The following is a 20,524-nucleotide window of genomic DNA, read 5'->3' as shown; positions in this document are numbered from 1 at the left end:
AACTGGGGACAGGGTAACTCCAGTGTCATTTTCCCATCTCTTTGCACCAGAACTCAGGCAAAGGGCCTATGGAGAAGAGCTGCTGGGTAGACCAACCATGGGAAAAGGTAGTGCTAAAGACTAGATTAGTCCCCATGCTGAAATTATTTTTTGTTGTTACTCTTTAAGCTTCTGTTGGCTTGTTTACACTATAAAGATTCTTGCCTGTCAAACAGACATCTCCTGTTGCCATGTTTTGTACCTGAGGAGTCATCCCACCAGCTTCCATGTGTACATATGGCCACAAAAGGTCAACGTTTCCTAGAGTGGTAACTAATTTTGGTGCCTCCTTTTTCAGGTGCACAACATGACACCCTGAACCCAATTTTCAGAAGGTGCTGAGCACCTGCAGCTCCAATTAGTTTCAGCTACATTTGTAGGTGCTCATCACCTCTGAAAATTAGTCCCTAGACATCAAGTACTGCTAACATCAAGTGTTCAAGGCCTACAAAATCACGTTATCAGGGCTTAAAAATAATATACTTCAAGTTATTTGCCTTCTGTTTTTTTTAGCCTTCATGTTTTCAAGCTTTTCTCTGCAACCATGAAGCTTTTTCTATTATTAAATAAAAGCAGAACTGCAGTCATATTACTATATGCATAACGTTAACAGATAGTGTTCATGTTACAGGACATGCAACAAAGTAACATTAGCAGGACTCAGGCTTTAGGTCACCTTTGAGAAGTTCATCTTTAAAGAAACCATTTAATTACTGCAAACCCCAAAAATATTTAGTTTTATTTGCATCCTACATATCTAGCAATATGTCTGTGGTTTATGCTAACCAATGAACCCTCTGAATTTTGGGGTACAAACAAGTTTTGGGCACTCAGCAGGGCCTTCGGGGAATGAATGCCCTGTGGTTAGCAAAAATGCCTTATGAACACTTGTATAGCTGAATTTTCAGTACCACACTGACAGAATGGACCCCTTTATTCACATTCTGCACACTATTGTAATAATCTTTGTATAAAATGTACCTTGTAAAATAGCATTTGATAACTAATAAATCACTGGTGAACAACATGGTGAAATTCGTGTAGTAACGTTACATGTAAAATTGTGAACATAGGCTGAAATCATGACTGAGGTGTGTTTACTAGACAAGTCTGGGGACTGGGTAAACCTGTTCCTCAAAAATAAAGGACAGGATGGTACCTCTAGCCAAGTGTTAAAGCTGATGAGAAATCACCTAGCAAGTGGCAATTCTTTGGTGGGGGCAGGAACAAACAGATCTGCAACTTAGCAAATGACTGTATGAAACTTCTTTCACAATAAGACTCCCTGACTCCAATCTCACAGCAGGAACGAACTTTATCTAGGAGTTACCCTCAGGAAAATGCATTTCAAAGGGTGACTGAACTATAAAAGTGAAGGAGAAAACACTCCAAGTTCTCTCTCCCTATTACCTCTCTCCTTTTCACCTAAGATGACAGAACAAATAACAGTTGGACTTTGGGAGAAGATCCTGCCCTGAAAGTTGGTCAGCAACGTTACTGGGAACCGGTGATAAGAATTTCACCTTGAACCACATCCAGGACTAAGAGTGCATTGGGGTCAGCCTGCAAGTAGTACCAAGGCTGATGGGAGCCAGACTGCGACTGGCATTTGCTAACAGGCTGCTGGGATCTGAATTGTTGGACAGGGCTGTGACTCTTCACAGACACTCAGGGTGTGACTGCATGCTCTTTGTGAGTGGCCCAGAGTGGGAGCTATAGCAGCAAAGCATTGTGAGGCACCCCAAGTTGCAGGGCAGGGGTGACAACCCCTCACTGGTCTGCACTGCACCCCAGAATGTCACATCCACCTAAAACTTTAGCATGATTCACTACCCATTTGTGGCTATACTCCAAGTCCAACCTCCTATCTTAGTTTAAGTACCAGGTTTTCTCCACAGATCTGTCACTAAAGGTATTAGTTTATTCAACAAGTAGTGCCAGATACAGGGCCTCCAAGTAAGTGGATGAATAGGAGTTAAACCAAAAATTATAAAAAGTTTAAAATGGGGGAGAAGAGCATTATCCCCTTGGCTCTTAACACATGCCCTGTGGCACTTTCCATCTCTTCAGCAGTGGTCTGTTTCTCTTGATCCTTGCCACATATATTCTCCTTTACTGAAAAAATGTTTAAGCCACAACATTGTGTGTGTGACCCCATCAGAGCTGAGATGCTAATCAGGTGAAATCAATATTTGTCCTGAATTCTCAGAAGCTGCAGGAAGTCTTAGGGATTCAGCAGGTAGAATCCACCTATTTCAGACAGAACATCAGCTTGGTGTTACAGAGCACTGTGATGCTTCATACCTCCTTTCACTACCCTGGCTCAAGCTCCTGAACCTTTGCTTTAGAAGATTTTACACCTCTTATCTTCTATACTACTGAACTCCCAAGACTGAGATCATTATTTGCTCTCCCATTCCTTAACCTTAAAGTTCCATAACCTTCACTTTCCTGAAAGCTGCATCAGCAGCTCTTCCCTGATATGGAAACATATATGAAAAACAAATAGTTTGTCCCTCCCCTGACACATCCCTCCTCTTTCAAATTTACCTGGGGTAGACATCTCTCCAGTAGCTACATAAAGAACTTCGTTGCTTGACTTTTAATTTGTGTTTCATTATGGAATCACAGACAGCAAAGATGCTGCAGGTGGAAGGTAGAAATTCCATTCCTCCCGCTCTTTCAGACCCTGATTATGTGACCCTTTAATGTTTACTGCTGTTGTAGCTACTTTTGTCCCAAGATATCAGAGGCAACATGGGCGAGCTAATGTTTGTTTTGACCAACTTCTGTTGTTGAAAGCGACAAGCTTTAGAGCTTGCACAGATCTCTTCTTCAGGTTAGAACCTCACCCACCTTGTCCCTTTACATTTAGTTATTTCTCTGCATAAGTGATTTTAATGTAGGCAATAGATGAAAGCTCTCCTTTTTTCTTCTATTTCCCCCATACACTGCAGCTTTCTGATTTAGGGAAAACTTGAAAGTCAAGCAAGTCATTTTTTTCTTTTCCATGTGCCATCTAGGTAACTGAACAGTGCAGGGGGTGGCTGATCAATTGAAGTTAAAAATAAAGACTAGTGTCTCCTACTAGACTGGTCTCCACTAGAATGTTACCTCAACACGGTCTTGAGGTGTTATGTTAGCTAACAGTATTAAATACCACTATCCAGGACAATCATGTCAAATGGCTATGAGTAAACCCTATTGGAAGCTAGGTTCACGATCACCAGCTGGCATAATGCTAAACATTGAGAACAAAATCATATTCAATGTGTTTCATCCTCATTTGAAAAAAAAAAACAAATTTTCTAATAAAGTACACAATGAAGATAGAAGCTATTAGAAGAAAAAATAGTTATTCCTTCCTTCAAGTTTTATATAACTAACATGCTATTTGTAGTAAGGACTGTCTCTTCATCTACTGTAGTGAAAGTGCTAGACTATCTTGTCAGAAACAAGGAAAAAAAAACAAACCTATTTACAAATCAGAAAACCAAGACAGTCCACAACAGATAGATCCAAAATGGGCAGTTTAGGACTGCAGCTGTTTAGGTTTGGCTAAATGTAATGGGTCAGCCCTAAAAAGGCATGCTAGGAAAAGTTCCTATTAAAAAAAAAAAAAGGCAAATCCTGCAATAGAGAAAGTTTAATGAAAACACCAAAGAAAAGCACCCATCCCACATGATTTCCAGGCTAAGAGCTACTACCATATTAGTAGTAGTATCACAATAGCATAAATAATCCAGACCAATGAACTAAATCTGCTCTCAATGTCTTGCCAATAAATAATTTATAGTGTGTTTAGGCACTCCAAGTGTGATTGATTCAAAAGAAGTCACACATGGTAATTTTCAGTCCCCAAGAAAGAACCAAGTTGCTGGGGGCTCCTCTGTTACATAAAAGATAATCTAGCAGATAACTTTAGAAAACTAAAGCTCTATCTTCAATGTGAAACTATAACCCATATTTATTTTTGATTTTGGGCTTTTTGCTTCCCTTTGCTCTAGTGACATAAATGTAATGAGTTACTCCAGTATACTGGAGTAGAAGTTTAATATCTTAGCTGCTTTTCAGTAACCAAGGCAAAAAGAGAGGACACTGAGGGTAATGTGTCCAATTATGTACGTGCAATTATAGCTGACCAAGAATTGGTTTGTTTTTGGTGTTGGACAGCCTAGTTACCCAATGGAGACTTCCATAGCATGCAATGTAGCCATTGATTAGGAGAGCGAATGGGTTTTCCCAGCAAAAAGGGGATTTTTTTTAAGTGGCTAATTTAGGGGCCTCTTTGGCCTAGGCATATCCTTCTTACATGTTATATAAAGCAAGTAATCATCACTCCTATGGGCTGGAGTTCTCACTTTCTTTAAATATGATTACTGTGGTTTACATTTGGGAATCATGTGTTCCAGTAAAACATTCTTACCTTTCAGCAGCTTTTATCCAAAAAACACTCTTGTTCCTATGGCCTTTAGGCAGCTAACAGAGTTGCTAGCTTAACCAAGTAGGTGAAATTAACAGAAGGCTGGCTGAATGCTTCAGGGACCACTCTGTATCAGTGTCACAGATTCTCTTGGTTTTATATAAAGCCCCAGATCTTGGATACAACTAACTGAGAATGAGAGCTGGTCAGAAGTTTGACAAAACATTTTTCCATCAGAAAATGCTGATTTGTCAAAAATGAAGCGTTCTGGAGGAATGCGTTTATTGTCACAAAAACTTTTGACCGAAACCATACATGTTCCTGACAGAAGCCTGGCTGGTTTTCTGACTGCCCCCTCAGCTGCCTGACTAGTGGGACATTTCTGATCCCACCACTCTGTGGAAAAATTCACACATCCAACGTGTTTTTCCAAATTGTAAAATTTTCCACTGAAAGGAAAGTCTAGTTCCCACACAGCTCTAGTGAGAATTTCTGCTTTTACCTTTTTCTAAAGCACCTAGCCCTCATGGTTGCATAGAGCGGCCAGAAACTGTGACTGCTTTTGAAGTGTTGGAATTTGGCAACAGTACGTTCTCCCACCTCACTAAATCCTACTCCACAAGCTGTCCTTCTCCTACAGCTAGAGCTTGATTCAAGCAGAGAACTGTTCTGCAAGCCGTATACCTTTAGCTAGCTAAAATGCTTTGCTATCTTCTTTAGGAAGCCACTGATCCAGTCTGGACCAGCAACTCCACTCTTCTTCACCTCCCAAGCACCGGAAATACGTAATTTATAACAATAGGAGAGAACGGGTGAAAAGGTTCACAAAGTCCATGCACACAAAGTCCATGCATAACCCATTGGAAGTAGTCATGAAAATCCTAAGATATTTCATTTCTCAACACCCTACATACAAGCACCTATGACCAGTCTCTGTCAGTCCTCTTCCAACCCTGGATAGCCACCTCAGCAAGAACTGCCCCCAGCCTCTGCTGAGAGTGCCCCAACTCCCCCAGGCCCTCTCACTGTTTCCATGAGTCCAGGTCTCCAGCCTTGAAAATGTCAGCTCCTCCCCTACCCTTAGCTGCACCTCAGAGCCAGCAGTTATGTCCCTCTACTGCTCCCTGACCTTCAGCCCTGGTTCTCCAAGTTGGACATGCCAGCCAGCAAACCTCTCTTGCTGCTCTTCTGACTTCAGCCTTCCCTCAGGAACCACATACAGTCTGCCAGATCTAGTAACCTTCACCTACTGAGAAACTCAGGCTGCTCTGACTCAGCAAATCTTTCCTCCCTGTAGGTCCCAGGTGCCCTCTTTTAAGCCTAATTGGGAGGCAGCAGATAAGACACAAGGGTACTGCCTCTGCTCCTTCTTAAAGGGCTAGTGTCACCTTAAGACATTTTTTCTCTAAAGAGAGGGCAGGCTAGTAGGGAAGGAGTGGATAAAACCCTCTTATGCACACAGCCTTAATCTCACCAAAACTGTGCCCTACGCTGCCCCAGCAACAGGTGTCTTAGATTTCACTCTGAAAATCTAGCCACCCTAGATCTACATGAACTTTTCCTTTACATCTTGGTTGTCAGAATAGGTAAGTTTTAGAGCCAATGAGTTATTTAAAAGATTAAGCAATCTTTCACTGAGACTGAATGGTTCACTTTTCAAATTGTATTTTAAGCTATTTAATTACAATTATACTGTGCCGTTAAACTTTGTACTAACATTTCAAGGGCAAACTGCTTAGGTTAATACATGCATAATTATCTTTAGCAGGGTAATAAACAACCACCTAGCCCACTAACACTAAAGGGATGACAGCCCACTAACTCTTATAAATATGCATCCAGTACGTATAAACTCCTACACTTCTGTTGCCATGTGGTTTAGTCTAGCTTACTGAAACCAAGTTGAACATTTCAACAGTTTCAAATATATTTTCAGTGCTACTTCAAATTTGCTCAAGTACGTAGCACTATTTGACATTCTGCAAATAAACTTTTAACCATTGCTACTTTGAGAAGATGAGGTAAATGCCTGCCACGGCTAATTTTGAATACTTCCTGTCTAGCTAAACACCATCAGGAACACTACTCAGGAACTGATCTACCCAATCTATTTGTCTCTGGTCAAGTAAATTGCTGACTCAGTTTCCCCATCTGTAAAATGGGGGGGGCTTATTTCATATGTGTGATGTGAGGAATAACTAACACTTGTAATGCACCTTGTATTAAAAAGCAGTTTATAAATACTAAAAAGCACTCTTATTATGGCAACTTCAATCTATATCTGTATAACTGGTCATGGATGAGTTTTGAGTGAAGGAGACCAGTGGTCCTTCACAATAACTTTGAGTTGCAAGCAGAAAAACATAAAATGTCTTGCCATTTCAGACACTTTTTATGAAACTGGCACAAATACGAGTTATTTTTTAAGCTTTTACATTCCATATTAATATTTAGCTCTTCACAGCTTCCAAGTTCTTTACAAGTTAACATAATTCCCTTTTGAAGGATCTTAAGTTTTTAATATAGACTATGCCCTCCCCCCCACCCCATTCTATTTGCACCAATCCAGCACTGACAGACTGTGTTCACACATGCTCTAAGTTTGACAGCAATACTTAATGGGGATCCACTTAACTTCTTAGAGAATCTGTTTTTCTACACCTTGTTTTCCCTGTGGCTAAAACTCTCTAACTCAATTCTGTAACCTTAGTAATTCCTTTGAGTACCTAACATTTGGTATCCTCCACTAATTTTTGTGCCTTCTTGCATGTTGTTTTCTTTTATTCCCATTGTGTCTTGTTAGATGGCATATGCACTTGGATGTGTTTTCCTCTTTATCTCTTTTCCACTGCAATCAAAACACGATCCTCTTTCTCCACTAAGTACAGCACACCAACACCTTCTATTGCATGCCTGGTAATTCCTCTAAATGTCCATGCAGCTTTCACTTGTGTGGCAAACATGACTTAAAGGATCAGTTTTCAGGATTTTAATATCTTTATCATTGTGCTCAGGTGTGGAGAGCTGCTCTGTAAACTGAAAGAAAGAGCAAGCCTGTTCCACACAGCTTTATTCTGCTAAGTGACTCCTTCAGCAAATACCACAGCCTTCACCATGTGTTGTACCCCTCACTTTGAGTCTCCAAGGGTAAGATTTGTGAAGGGACTTAGCCACTGCAAGACTGAGCATCATGGCGCCTAACTTTTAGGAGCCTAGAAAAATCATAGGAACAACATTATGATCCACAAAGCAGAGTTAGGAACCCATGCTCCTTTTACAAGGAATGGGGGAGAAGCGGGCACTTAAGAATGTGATCCACAACAGGTAGCAGGCTGGGGGGAAGCCATCGAAGCTAGTCAATGGGAGATGCCGACCAGAGGGATGTGTTGCCCTCCCCTCTTGCAGAGTTGGTCTGGTCTGCAGGGAAGCACCGATTGCTGCTAGTGATCCCTTAACAAGAACCAGTGGCCTGAAATCAAGTAGTTTAGGTGCCTAAGGGGTTTCTTGCAGGAATGAGTTTAGCACCTGCATTGCTCCCCACAAAATGGGCAGGGGCAGGGGGGTGAGAAAGACTCTGTAGCCTAATGGTTAGGGCACCCACCTTGTAAGTGGGAGACCCAGGGTCCAGTCCCCTTGTTCCATTCAGTCTTCCATTATTTATCCACTGTTTCACCATGAGAGACTGAGGGAGCCCGATCTGAGAATATCCCATAGGTCAGTGGTTAGAGCACACTCCTGAGTGGTGGGAGACCGCAGTTCAACCCCTCTCTGATGGGGCAGGGCAGGGTGGGGGAATGAACCTAGGTCTTCTACATCCCAGGTGAGTGCTCTAAACACTGGGTGGCAGCACCATTTTTGCTACCACCTCCTCTTCCAGATGGATTTTGAATAGGAGCCTCTTCTATAAGCATGCTCAGAGGTCAACTACTGTATCAGGCCCAGCATGCAACAAGGGCAGGTGAGCACCTATCTTCCCCTAGTTCGTGAATTGCTCTAGATCAGAGGTCCCCAAACTGTGGGACACACACCCCAAGGGGGACATGGAGGAACCTCCAGAAGAGGCGTGGCAAAAAGTTTGGGGACTGCTGCTCTAGATTTTAGGTGGGAGGTGGGCATCTGGATGCCTGGAGGGAGGCAGCAGTGTGCATGCTTCAGGATCTAAAACTTGTACCCAGAGAACTTTTACAGAGAAAAGTTAGGTGACAAATGAGTTTAGGCGGCAGCCAAGCAGAAATATCATGAATCACAATGGTGCCATGCACAAGAACTTAGACACCAACCTTTGGAGTTTAGGCACCGAAATTGCTTCGTGGATTGCCCCTTTAGGGGCTCAGTCATGCAATGTGTTACCCATCTCACAGAATCAAGCCTTTAAAGCTCACTCCTGGAAGATGTGGCATGCCCTCCATTCCCAATGTGGGCACTGCACGAATCACAGAATTGGGCCCTAAATCCCTTAAATTTGCAGCAAGAGCAGATTAGTGTGTAAAGTTCTAAGGGAGACCAAATGGCCAATGACTTTCAAAAATGTTTTCTTCTGTATGTCTTTTTTTGGCAACAGGGACTGAAATGCCACAGTAACTCAAATACTGCGGTGCAGTACTTGTTTTTAATGGTATCTACTTTACAGTCTTTCCCATGAAACTAAAAATCATGTTTTTAAAAATGTGCAGTAAATGGCATACAAAAAAATTCCACCACAATCATCAATAATGCTAGCGAAACAAATTATGTGTCCCCATGGATTTAAAGAAGAATACAACCTTAAGACTTGTGAGAATCACAAAGAGAAGTGTATTTTGTGTTAAAGCATATGCATCCAGTGGCAACCTCCTCCCAATCCGTGACATTCATCCAGTCAAACACGCCACCTTAAACAGTTAAGGAACATGCCCTTTAAGAAATAAATGAAACTTTATTTAGCTTTTTTCCTAATCTTTTATAACTTTCCATAACAGATTTCACTTCTTTCTTGTATTGTTCTCAGATACCAGAAATAGAGCAGTACGCTTACACTTTGCTCAACCCCCTAGCATCTAAAGTCTGCTATACCATGGGGGGAAACCTATCAACAGACAGGTCTGCAACTGGTGTGTATGCCAAATATAACTAGTATATTTCTAATTCAGAACACTTAGCAGCCCAACTTCTGTGTAAAAATTCTAAACAGTGTTTCTTACCAGTACAAGCAATTACATAGAGAAAGTTTAATTCAGTAATACCTTAGCGAGACTATTGCCACATTCAAATCTGAATTTTGATTTTGAAGTCATGAGACTCACACATGCCGTCATATGCGCCTTATGGCTTTGAACTTTAGGTGTTATTTATGTTGTGCATATTGTAATCACATCACTTGGGGACTCTTATTAAGGGGAAATATCTGTCTGCACTCTAGTGATACTTGTTCCAAGGATCCAAAAGGGAATTAGAGGGCGCCCTAGAGATAAAGAATTACAAATAATGGGCTCCAAGTTCCATTTACTGATAACAGTAAGAGAAACACTATGTTAATTTACTCGCTGAATGCTTTTAGCAGTGATTTTCAACTTGTGGTCTGTGAACCTCTGGGGGTCTACAAACTATGTCTAAGATTTTCAAAGGGGTCTGCACTTCCAGTTGAAAATTTTGAGGGGTCTGCAAATGAAAAAAAATGTTGAAAATCACCGCTTTTAGTATCAGTAAATGAGAGTTGTTACATTAGAGGTAGTCTACAGAAAGTCCACAAGTTCAAGCCTTCTATAATTTTCCATGTACGAACTATTTACTGCTAATGATTAGGGGTCGACCAAATTTGCGGCTGTGAAAATCATGTCACGGACCATGAAAACTGGTCTCCCCTGTGAAATCTGAAGGCAGAGCAGCAGCTGCTGGCTGGGCACCCGGCTCTAAAGGCAGCGCCACAGCCAGCAGTAGCACAAAAGTAAGGATGCCAGTACCACATCACCCTTCCTTCCCCCCTGCTGCTGGCGGCGGCGCTGCCTTCAGATCTGGGTGCCCAGCCAGCAGGCACGCTCACCTCTCGCCCTGCGTCAGACAGTGCCGCCACCAGCAGCAGCAGAAAAGTAAGGGCGACAATAGCACAACACCCTAAAAGGCCTGCGACCCCCTTTTGGGTCAGGACCCCCCAGTTTGAGAAACACTACGGAGAAATCACACATTTCATGGGTTGGCACGGAATAAAGAGCAAATTTTGCATCCATGAAATTTGTTATTTATGCTGTGGCCAATCTGCAAAAAGTGTTACTTCTCCACAATTTAAGTAGACCCCGCTAATGAGCTCTGAAACATGACAATACTTAGCTAAATATTTTTAAAATGTAAACTATAGCAGCAGCCCTTAATTTTTCAATTGCCTTAGTCATTAACATTACCACAGTATTTCCTACACTAAATTTAGGGAATTTAACATGAGAAAAAGTAAGGATGAATAGTTAAATACTCAGATCAGGAAATGACAATATTTAGGGTGCCTTAGCAACCGTAACTCTTTTTCATATTTATATACATTATGATACAGCCTTCAACTACTGGATCACATTATTTTCACAGGTTTCAGAGTAACAGCCGTGTTAGTCTGTATTTGCAAAAAGAAAAGGAGTACTTGTGGCACCTTAGAGACTAACCAATTTATTTGAGCATGAGCTTTCGTGAGCTACAGCTCACTTCATCGGATGCATGCCGTGGAAACTGCAGCAGACTTTGAATATGAAAAAATACCTCCTCCCACCCCACTGTCCTGCTGGTAATAGCTTATCTAAAGTGATCATCAGGTGGGCCATTTTCAGCACAAATCCAGGTTTTCTCACCCTCCACCCCCCCCCCCCCACAAATTCACTCTCCTGCTGGTGATAGCCCATCCAAAGTGACAACTCTTTACACAACGTGCATGATAATAAAGTTGGGCCATTTCCTGCACAAATCCAGGTTCTCTCACCCCCTCACCCCCCTCCCAAAAACCACACACACAAACTCACTATCCTGCTGGTAATAGCTCATCCAAAGTGACCATTCTCCCTACAATGTGCATAATTAAGGTGGGCCATTTCCAGCACCAATCCAGGTTTTCTCACATCAGAATTTTTACGAAGAACTTAGCTTTACATCCATGTCTTTTTTCCTGATACGCTTTCATTCTTGTGTACTTATTTTCAGTGTTATAATGATTCAGTATCTTTACTGACACACTTTTTAATCTTTTCTCTAAGGCATGTATTTTAATAACTTAGCCTCAGATCCTCAGAGGCATTTAGGTGCCTAACTCCCATAGAAATCAATGGGAACTAGCCATGTACTATGCAATTTCTTCTAAAGCAGGAGCTCAGCATTTATTGGATATAGTCTGAAAGAGGCAGTTGACTAAGCTAACTTAGTGGCAGTCTAGGGCCTAAAATGCCATGCTACATGCCAACAAATGTTCACTATTACTCTTTGTAGTTATACTTGCACCATTTTACACCACATGCAACTGATTATTCCATACTTCTCAAATGACTATAAGGGTTTGTCTGACATATGTGGAATATTACTTCAGATGCTACACAGCTTGGTTGCGTCGAAGGTTGTGGAAAACTCTAACCCAGAGTTTCTAATACCCTGAAAAGAGAGAACAGCTGGAGATTCCATTAAGTCCAATTGGGGTCTTGCTACGGCTGATCAATTTTACAACTCAGATTCAAAAGTAGATAGAAAAAAGCCGATGATAAATTAGATGAGAAACAATATGTGATCATATAAAGTGAAGTACTGAAGTATAATGAAGATATGCCAGGGGTCAGTTAAATTTGTGCATACAGTCTTGGTCAGTTGCTGACTTGACTGCTTCACCATGGGATCTTAAAGTTCTCTTAATATAGGCTTTTAAAAATATATATAGTCTGAGCTGGGGAGGGGGTTGAAAGGAAGAAAAACCCTCCATAATGTGATCATGTATGGCTTGATGATCCTAGAATGTCCCACCCCTACACCACATAAGGTCTCCAGTACAAAATCCCACTGCTGTGCTCCTTAGAAGCTGTGTAGCTCTTACCTGACAAGATACTGAAGGAATGAGAAGGCTGCTGTTCGTTTGGTTTTTGAATACACCTAGGTGAAGTAATCTGGGATGTTTGCTCTAAGAATAAGATTTTTCTTATTTAAAACCTATACAGTATTTTTCACTCAAGGACCTCAAAGCCCTTTTTGATTACTACTTAGACCTCAGCATACCCCTCTGAAGAAGGTATTGCAATCATCATGCTGTAGTTTAACCATTTGTATAAAGTAACCTTTAACATTCACAAAACAAGAAAATAGCATAGGTGGGAAAAGAACCCAGGAGTCTGTCAGCTAGTCCTCTGCTCTAACCACGAGGCCAAGCTGGGGTGTGAATCTAGCTTGTACTAACCTGGCGGTGGACCAGGTGTCCATGGGGACCCTGCTGATGCCTGTTAACCATTTGTTCGTGTGCTTTGATCTAGTCCCCTTTCAAATAGGACTAGATCAAAGTTCATTAATGAACACTTAATGCATGTCAGCAGGGTTCACATGGTCAGCTGGTTTATGGCAAGCTAGTGCAGGATAGATTCACACCTCAGCTTGCCATCAACATAGACAAGAATTTCATCTCCCTTTTCAAACAGTCCTTGTTTTCTCTGCTGAGTGCCAACGTGGGTTTCAACCTGTGCTAACTGTACCAGTGATTATAATGTGAACATCTGTTCACTGAGAACTCGACTGAGGCCAAAAACTTCTTTCTTATCTCCTGCAACAGACATGAAGTCGTCTTCACTACTGACTTGGCCCAGACTCAAACCACTTGCCTATAGGGGAAAGGTTCACTCAGTCATAATAAATCCCTGAGCCATCCTGATGTCCCTTCCCCCACACCTCCATCTAAATTATTTTCAGCGACTAAGCCGACTATACTAAATACTAATTCATCCATCTTGGACAGTAACAGTGTCTGTGATAAGTTAATAGTACCATCAACTTCACATTTTTACATTGCTCCATAATACAAATAAATACAAATGTAAAAGGTTTCTGATGCAAATATAAACCTTGACTTAGAAGTCAAAAGGGGCCAGATTCTCTCACCTATGTAAAAAAGGAACACTTCCCATGGAAATCTGCACATTACCCCACAGCAAGTTGTTGGGAAAGCGGTATTTACCTCCATGTAGGAAAGGCTACAGGGCCCTTGCTAAGCTCTCCTCCCTCCAGGGAGCCATGGGAGGCCAGAGTTGTTAACGTCGGTCCTGTGCCCCTCACATCAGCTCCAGCATGTGGCAGCTCCACCTGGGCATCTTGTAGTATGGTTAATGAGCTGTACTGAGCATATATACAACATTTGATGGGGAAAGAGGGGGAAACAGTAGGCATCCCCACAGTCCTCCCTTAGTCTGCCTGCTCCCTTCATGTGGACACAGAATAATACAAAAAGACCTCTGCAGAATGCAGTGGTGGGAAGGACATGGCACCTTGAAAGTACCTGAGTTTTTCTTCCATGCAAAAGTGTGTAGATCCACACATGGATCTTTATGTGCAGCTCAGAGGAGTTGTGATCTGCCCATAGAAACAAGTTGAACTCTAAGTGAAGGATCTCTCCAACTTTCAAAAAGCACTGTCAGATACACAGACCACTGTGCATCACGCTTATCTTCAGTCTTGTACTCAACTTCTAACTTCTGTGTCTGAAACTAATGGGCCAAGCTCTGCTCTGGTTTACACTAGTGTAAATTCCATGCAGCTCCACTGACTTTAAATAACTTTCATTCTTTAACTGAGTGGAGTTACACCTGATTGACACTAGTGTGAGGGCAGAACTTGGTCATATATATATATATGATTACAAAGTAGTGGTTCTCTTGGTTTAACTTTCCTTTAAGCTGGAGATGATCACTTTTCCACCATCAAAGTCTCTTATCTTCAAGAGAGTAGCTGTGATACACTAACTACTAAGTGTAAACTGTGAAATTATTAGAATATTTAAAAAAAATAATATTTGCACTTCTATCTTGATGGCTGGCAATGTCCATTTTACTTTGAAAATCTCTGGTTCAAGGGTAACAGACTACAGCAATTCCCAACCTGCCATAATACTGGCTTAATAGCAGAAGGAGATCATCGTGTGAATAAGAAACATTTTAGTATCGAATATGCAAGTTCTCTTTTCAATAGCAAACAGTACTAAAGCAGAATACGTACAGGTTTCCTTTTGGTCAACTCTTATCTTAAGTTTCAATGACAGAAACGTTTTAATGAGACAACACAAGTGAATAAAGATAACAGGGCTTGACCCTCAACTCTATGTTAGGTTTCTGTACTGTTGTTTCTATAAATGCCCTTGCTTTCCAACAGGGTGGCCACCATTAAGTAGTAGCTAAGAAATTCCAGTGGCAGTTAATAAAAATAATTTTATATCTTTCTTGTTGTTTGGTGCTGCTCAGCTCACTGTATCTGACACAGAATGTCCTCTCTATCACTTGCAGTCAGAAAAGAACAGAATCCTTATCTCCTTGCCAGGATATGAACAACCAGCTAAATCAAAGTCGTTTCCTTTTCTAGGGTGCACATATAACAAAAACCACTTCCCCGCCATCAGCCACAACTTTCTTGTGTCTTCATATTTGCCATCTGGGACTTCATTACAGTGAACCTCAGCTGCATCTATTTTCTGACCACTTACCCCTTCCCAGTCAGCTTCTCTGCCCCTGAGATCTGGCATGAAAACTGGACTGTGCATTTGAATCCTAATGAAATGTCTCTCACCAAACTCTTGGGAGGTCCCCGAAGACCTGGACACATAGCATACCCTGTCACATAGTCTAGAACATTAGTCAGATAAAATGTATTTACTATGCTTTGTGTTCATTGTTATCTGATTCCTAAACTGGGGTGGAATCATTTTGTCATTGAGGAAAATTGGCTGCCCTTATCTTTTTCCAGCCAAAGGGCATGCCTATGCTAAATGAGATATTTAAGAAACCTAACAGTATTTTAGATTATAATCCAGCCACTTGTTATTCAAAATGCAAACTAACAAAATGTTTCACCAAGATACAAAACATATAAGATGTCCCAATCATAGCTAAAGGATTTAGCTATCTGGATTTGCATAGTAACTTCAATTAAATATAATCTACTTTCATCTTTTTTTACGCTCATAGTAGAAAGTAATTGGAGGAATAAAAAGCAAAACTTTGGTGCATAAAGGGAGAAACACATTACCTATGTCTTATTAAAGTGAATTTGTCTGCCATGCTACAATACCCCAGGGTCAAAATTACACATCACACAACTACTTCAAAAACAAAATCTGAGGGTTATACAGTGCTATCTTGGCATGTGAGTGGGATTTAAGCAAATGCATACAATAGTTTAGAACTAAATTCAAGCAAGGCATTCCTGTGTCTGGACTAAAGACCATATGGTCAGCAGCTGGACTCTAAGATATATTGATACCCAATTCTTTAAGGAGCTTCAGTAGGAACAGAAAAATGGTTGGCACAAAAGAGAATCAAGACACCATATACTGTGCACCACTGCTATCTCTGCTGCCCTCTATTCTCCTTCTGCCCACAAATTTAATCTTTCATTCTGTTCATGAGAGTGCTTTCAGGGTTCACTTGTCCAAACTTGCGGTCACCCTGCCTTGCCTTTTTTCACAGTATGTGCACTTTTCATAGCTGAACTGGAAGTACCTGTCTTTTTTTATCTGACTCCAGTCCCATTTGGATATTAGTTCCCCACAGGTTTGTAAATGACTAATGTTGTCACTGTAGTATGTGAAGAATTTGAGGAGAGTTAATGAAAGCTGTGCATCCAATTCCCCACATTCTACACAGAAAGATTTAGTCATAAAACTTCAGTTACATACAAGAAAGAAGGGCATTAAGATCCTAATGATCCATGTAACACATGGATCACTTACAAATTAATGTCTGTAATGCATAAATGAAATGGGCAACATTTTTAAAGTGTCTTTTTAAGACACCAGCTTAGTTTAATAATAAAATTAATAATTACATTTCATCTTTTGATACTCAGTTTTTATTCATGTCATTATGGCCTTTACTCATATTTACTATTGTATGGTATATCTACACTTTGTAAAAATCCTTGTACTGTAAATGTATATACTATATGATCATTAGGGAGCTAAAGCACTTAGGTGGACGCTTGGATGCAACTAATGTCTAAAGAATCGTTTACAAGTTTTCTTTTAATCAAAATAAGCACTTCTTAGTGAAAAGTTTTTAACAGTGGGGTGGATGAAGGAATTAAGTGGTTTTTAGTTTTACTAAAATCATTATGCCACTAAAAATAATAATAATAATTTTCTATTAACTCCAGTGGTGTCCCCCAACTGTGGTCGAGTTTTTTAAAAAATCACTGCCACAAGCACAAATTAAAGGTCAACCTTAGTTTGCTCTCATCATCAGTATTTCACATCTCAAACGCATTTTAGTGAGAAATAAATCCCAGTCTCAAATAGGCTTAAACCATGACCATTCACATATTTAAATCTACACAAATGAAATCTGTTTAAGCCTTAGGCATGATTATATACTATAAGTATAGTCCTTGAAAGAGGCCCTATCCGTTTACTTGGCAAAATTTCATGAATCAAAACCTCATTTGATAAAACCCAAGATAATCTTGAGGCAGAATGGAAATAAATAGTAATAAGACTATCTACTTTATGACTAACAGAGGCATCATGGTTTACCCTCATTTTAAAACATTGCTGTATCTTTCTAAGTGTTTTTTCCAAAAAGTAGGCATTTGACACTGACTTGCTCACTTGAAATGTGTGATGGTTTTCTAAGGATAAGGAATGCATGATCAGGCCCTAAGAAAGCACCAGAGACAAACACAAGAGCTATATTCTCCACTTTTCTTCATAACAAAGACTTTTTTTTTTGTCTCAATCTTAATCTCAGTCAATGGTGAAACTCCCACTTGATTCAATGGGGGCAGGATCAGGCCCTTTACTGTAGCAAAAAGCAAATAATAATTACTGTTAAGGTATGTCCCATGGCAGCCCATGGCAGAGATCTTCCCAGCCTGGGTCAACAGATTAGGACTCGCCAGAGCCGGCTTTAGGGAAAATGGTGTCCTGGGTGAACTTGTATTTTGGCTCCCCTGGCCCGCTGGGTGCCACCCATTTCCCTTGGCCTCCATGGGTTCCCAGGCTCCCCACCCCTCTCCTGTGCCCCTAACCCCTGCACTCTGCCCACTTTGCCTAAACCCCTGCACTTCCCTCCTGCGCCTGCTAATCCCTGCACTCCCCTTCTGCGCCCACGTGGGGAAACTGACCTGCATGCACGGAGCAGCTGGCATTGCTGCTCGCTCCTTCCCCCCCACCCCCCCATGCTGCCCCTCCATGCCCTAGGAGGCTGTGAGTGGAGGAGCGACATCAAGGCTCCCAGCATCCAGGTCACTTTCCCCACCTGGGCTGTGACCTGGATGCACGGAGCGCTTGGCATTGCTTCTCACTTCCCCACTTACACCCCACAGGGGGCACAGAGGAACATTGGGGAGGCAAGCAGTACCTGTGCGTCATCACTGCCTCCCCCCGCCCAAACCCACCCATCCAGCCACACTGCTCTCCCCTCCATCGGGAGGAAGCAGGGAGCAATCTAGGCATGCCCCCACGCGGCACTCCCCTGCCAGCCAAGAGCAGTTTCCAACACTACACTGGCAGCGCGTGTTCTGCGCTGCTGCACAGCGCCCCCCTTGACCAGGGCACCCTGGGCGGTCGCCTGAATGGCCCACCCCTAAGGCCAGCCTTGGGGCTCGCAGGACTTGCGCTACTTCACTAAAAATAGCCTTGTGGGCAGCATTTCTAAATTTCAGCTCGGGCTGGAGCTTGGGCTCTGAAGCCCACCCCTCTCCCTAGGCTTCAAAGCCGAAGCTCCAGCCTAAACTGCAATGTCCACACAGCTATTTTTAGCGTGGCAGCATTGAGCCCCACGAGCATGAGTCTGTTAATCTGGGCGGGCGGGGGCTCACTGCTGCCCTTAAGCAGCATGTAAAGTGATAACTGAACTGTACTGTCCTGGTGGATGCTATAAGCAGCTCAAAGAAAATATTAACAGCTGTATTAATTTGCTACTACACGGATAAATCAAAGCCTTCATTTCCCCTCACTGTGTACTGCACAAGTGGTAAAATGACTAACTTGCTGCAAAGCTTGTATGGAATACTGATAACTCCAAGTTGTGTAAATTAACCCAAACTGAAATTAGAAGTGTAGCATTCAGGTGTTTGTACAAGAAGTTGACTTCAAAAAATGGCTTGAAGTCAGTTTTGCAACTGCAGGATGATCAATGCACATCTACAGTCACATGATGTATCTGACCAGAACTAAGTCTTATACATCTCCTTGTCTACTGGAACAATGTAAATAAATTAAGACAGAGATTAAAAAAAGTGTGGTGATAGTACTGGACCATTTTTGTCTTGGATATAGCAAGGATGAAGCACAGTAGTTGAAAGAGAAGCCACAAGTAAAAATAGAAATACTGAAGGACTCCAGTGAACCACACTAGAAAAGTTAACATGTATAAGGCCTGATCCTTTTTGGAACAAGTAGTTCCATCCATTTCAGTGGGATTACTTATGTGAGCAAAGACTCTCCATGTGAGTAAGGATGCCAGACTGACTCATAGTACTCTGTTTTCCGGTAGACCATGAGTGCACATTTTCATATAGCTCTTACATCAGAAATTATGTGAAAGTATAGGTACTTACACAGTAAAATGGTAAATAAAACACTTCCATCCACTAGGCCTCTCCAGGAAGTTGTAGACATCTCCCTGCATACTAGTTTTGGTTAAGTAAGGGCCATAGAAACACTTCGTAGTGTAGGTCCTATGGATTTCACTTTCTGTCATAGGCTGGTTGCTGAGCTGGAATGCTGAATCCTTTGTGTCTTCCTCAGAGTTAGGGGGAATTCCTGATCCATTATTCACCATGGTATCTGAAGCTAGTGCCACTGAAGAATATTGCTTATTGTTTAGGTTCCCTGTGACTTCCAACAATCCTGAAGACTTCCTATGACCATGCAGACTACCTAACTGGGCGCTGGAGCTTTGACCCTGACCACAGAGGTTATACATAGAGTGCCCACCAGTTTCACCATTACCACAGGACATTCTGTAATGAAGCACAGGTATTGCTAACCCTGATCAATATTTAAAATCATAAAAGAAGGTATTGTATATCCTTTCTGTCCTGGGTGTTCTCCAATAACTGATAAGATGTCTTTCTGCCGTTATCCTGGAACTCCTCTGTGACACAACAGTGTGAGCCACCAGCCTGTCACCTGTTGTCACTCAGAGGCTCTGAAATTAAATCAGAAGAACATATTAGACAATGGAGACACAAGAAGTAACTAGACGGTAAGACTTTTGTAGGGGGTGGAAAACTTAGATTCAATGTAATGACAATTAAACAAAAACAGGCTTAAAGGTTACTAAAATAGCACAACACAAGTAACAGAAGCACCTTACCTTCCTCTTAGGTGATTCTATCAAATCATTTTAAATTCAGTGAATACAGAAATCTCCTTTCCTGCAGATAGAACTGCTACAGCTGCAAATTTATCAGTGCTTCTGTTTTCTGAGAGTCTATACATTGACTATAAGCTCGCTGTGGGCTAAAGCATAGTATACATAGGTTTAAAATATGAAGCTTCATTATTATGTTGCATTCTGAAAGACTTGGCTAGGATGTCTACATTGTAGAACAATTTTAAGATTGAGAATGAGCAATTTCAGACATAAGAGGCCTGATCCTGCAATTGTAACTCCTGATGTGCTCAGTTTGAGTTTTGCTCAAGCAGCAACAACAACGAAACAGGACTGGAACTTTATTATGCTCCTTTAACTCACAATTTTGGAAGATCTGTGTTGTTGCAGTTTCTTTAAATGAAAGCTATAGGGCCTGATTCTGTTTTACAACAACTTTATATTGGTGGTAATTACACTGACCTAAGTGAAGTCCTGTTGGTGGAACAGTGTGGAAAATTTGGCCAATAAAGCTCAGCATGTACTTCATAAGACAGATTTGAAT

The 20,524-nt window shown here is 41.5% G+C and overlaps 1 protein-coding gene across 1 annotated transcript in view; it reads right to left on the bottom strand.

Moving 5' to 3' along the window:
• Positions 1-19,605, bottom strand: part of LOC140907760 (potassium voltage-gated channel subfamily KQT member 1) — a 744,183-nt gene extending 724,578 nt beyond the window's left edge. Inside the window, exon 1 of the mRNA XM_073334512.1 lies at positions 19,202-19,605. Coding sequence (XP_073190613.1) covers positions 19,202-19,605 — 404 coding nt within the window. The remainder of the gene's footprint in view (positions 1-19,201) is intronic.
• Between the last annotated feature and the right edge of the window lie 919 nt (positions 19,606-20,524).

This window comes from Lepidochelys kempii, chromosome 1 (genome assembly GCF_965140285.1).
Source record: "Lepidochelys kempii isolate rLepKem1 chromosome 1, rLepKem1.hap1, whole genome shotgun sequence".
NCBI classification, from domain to species: domain Eukaryota; kingdom Metazoa; phylum Chordata; order Testudines; family Cheloniidae; genus Lepidochelys; species Lepidochelys kempii.
This window is presented reverse-complemented; position numbering and strand designations above follow the sequence as displayed.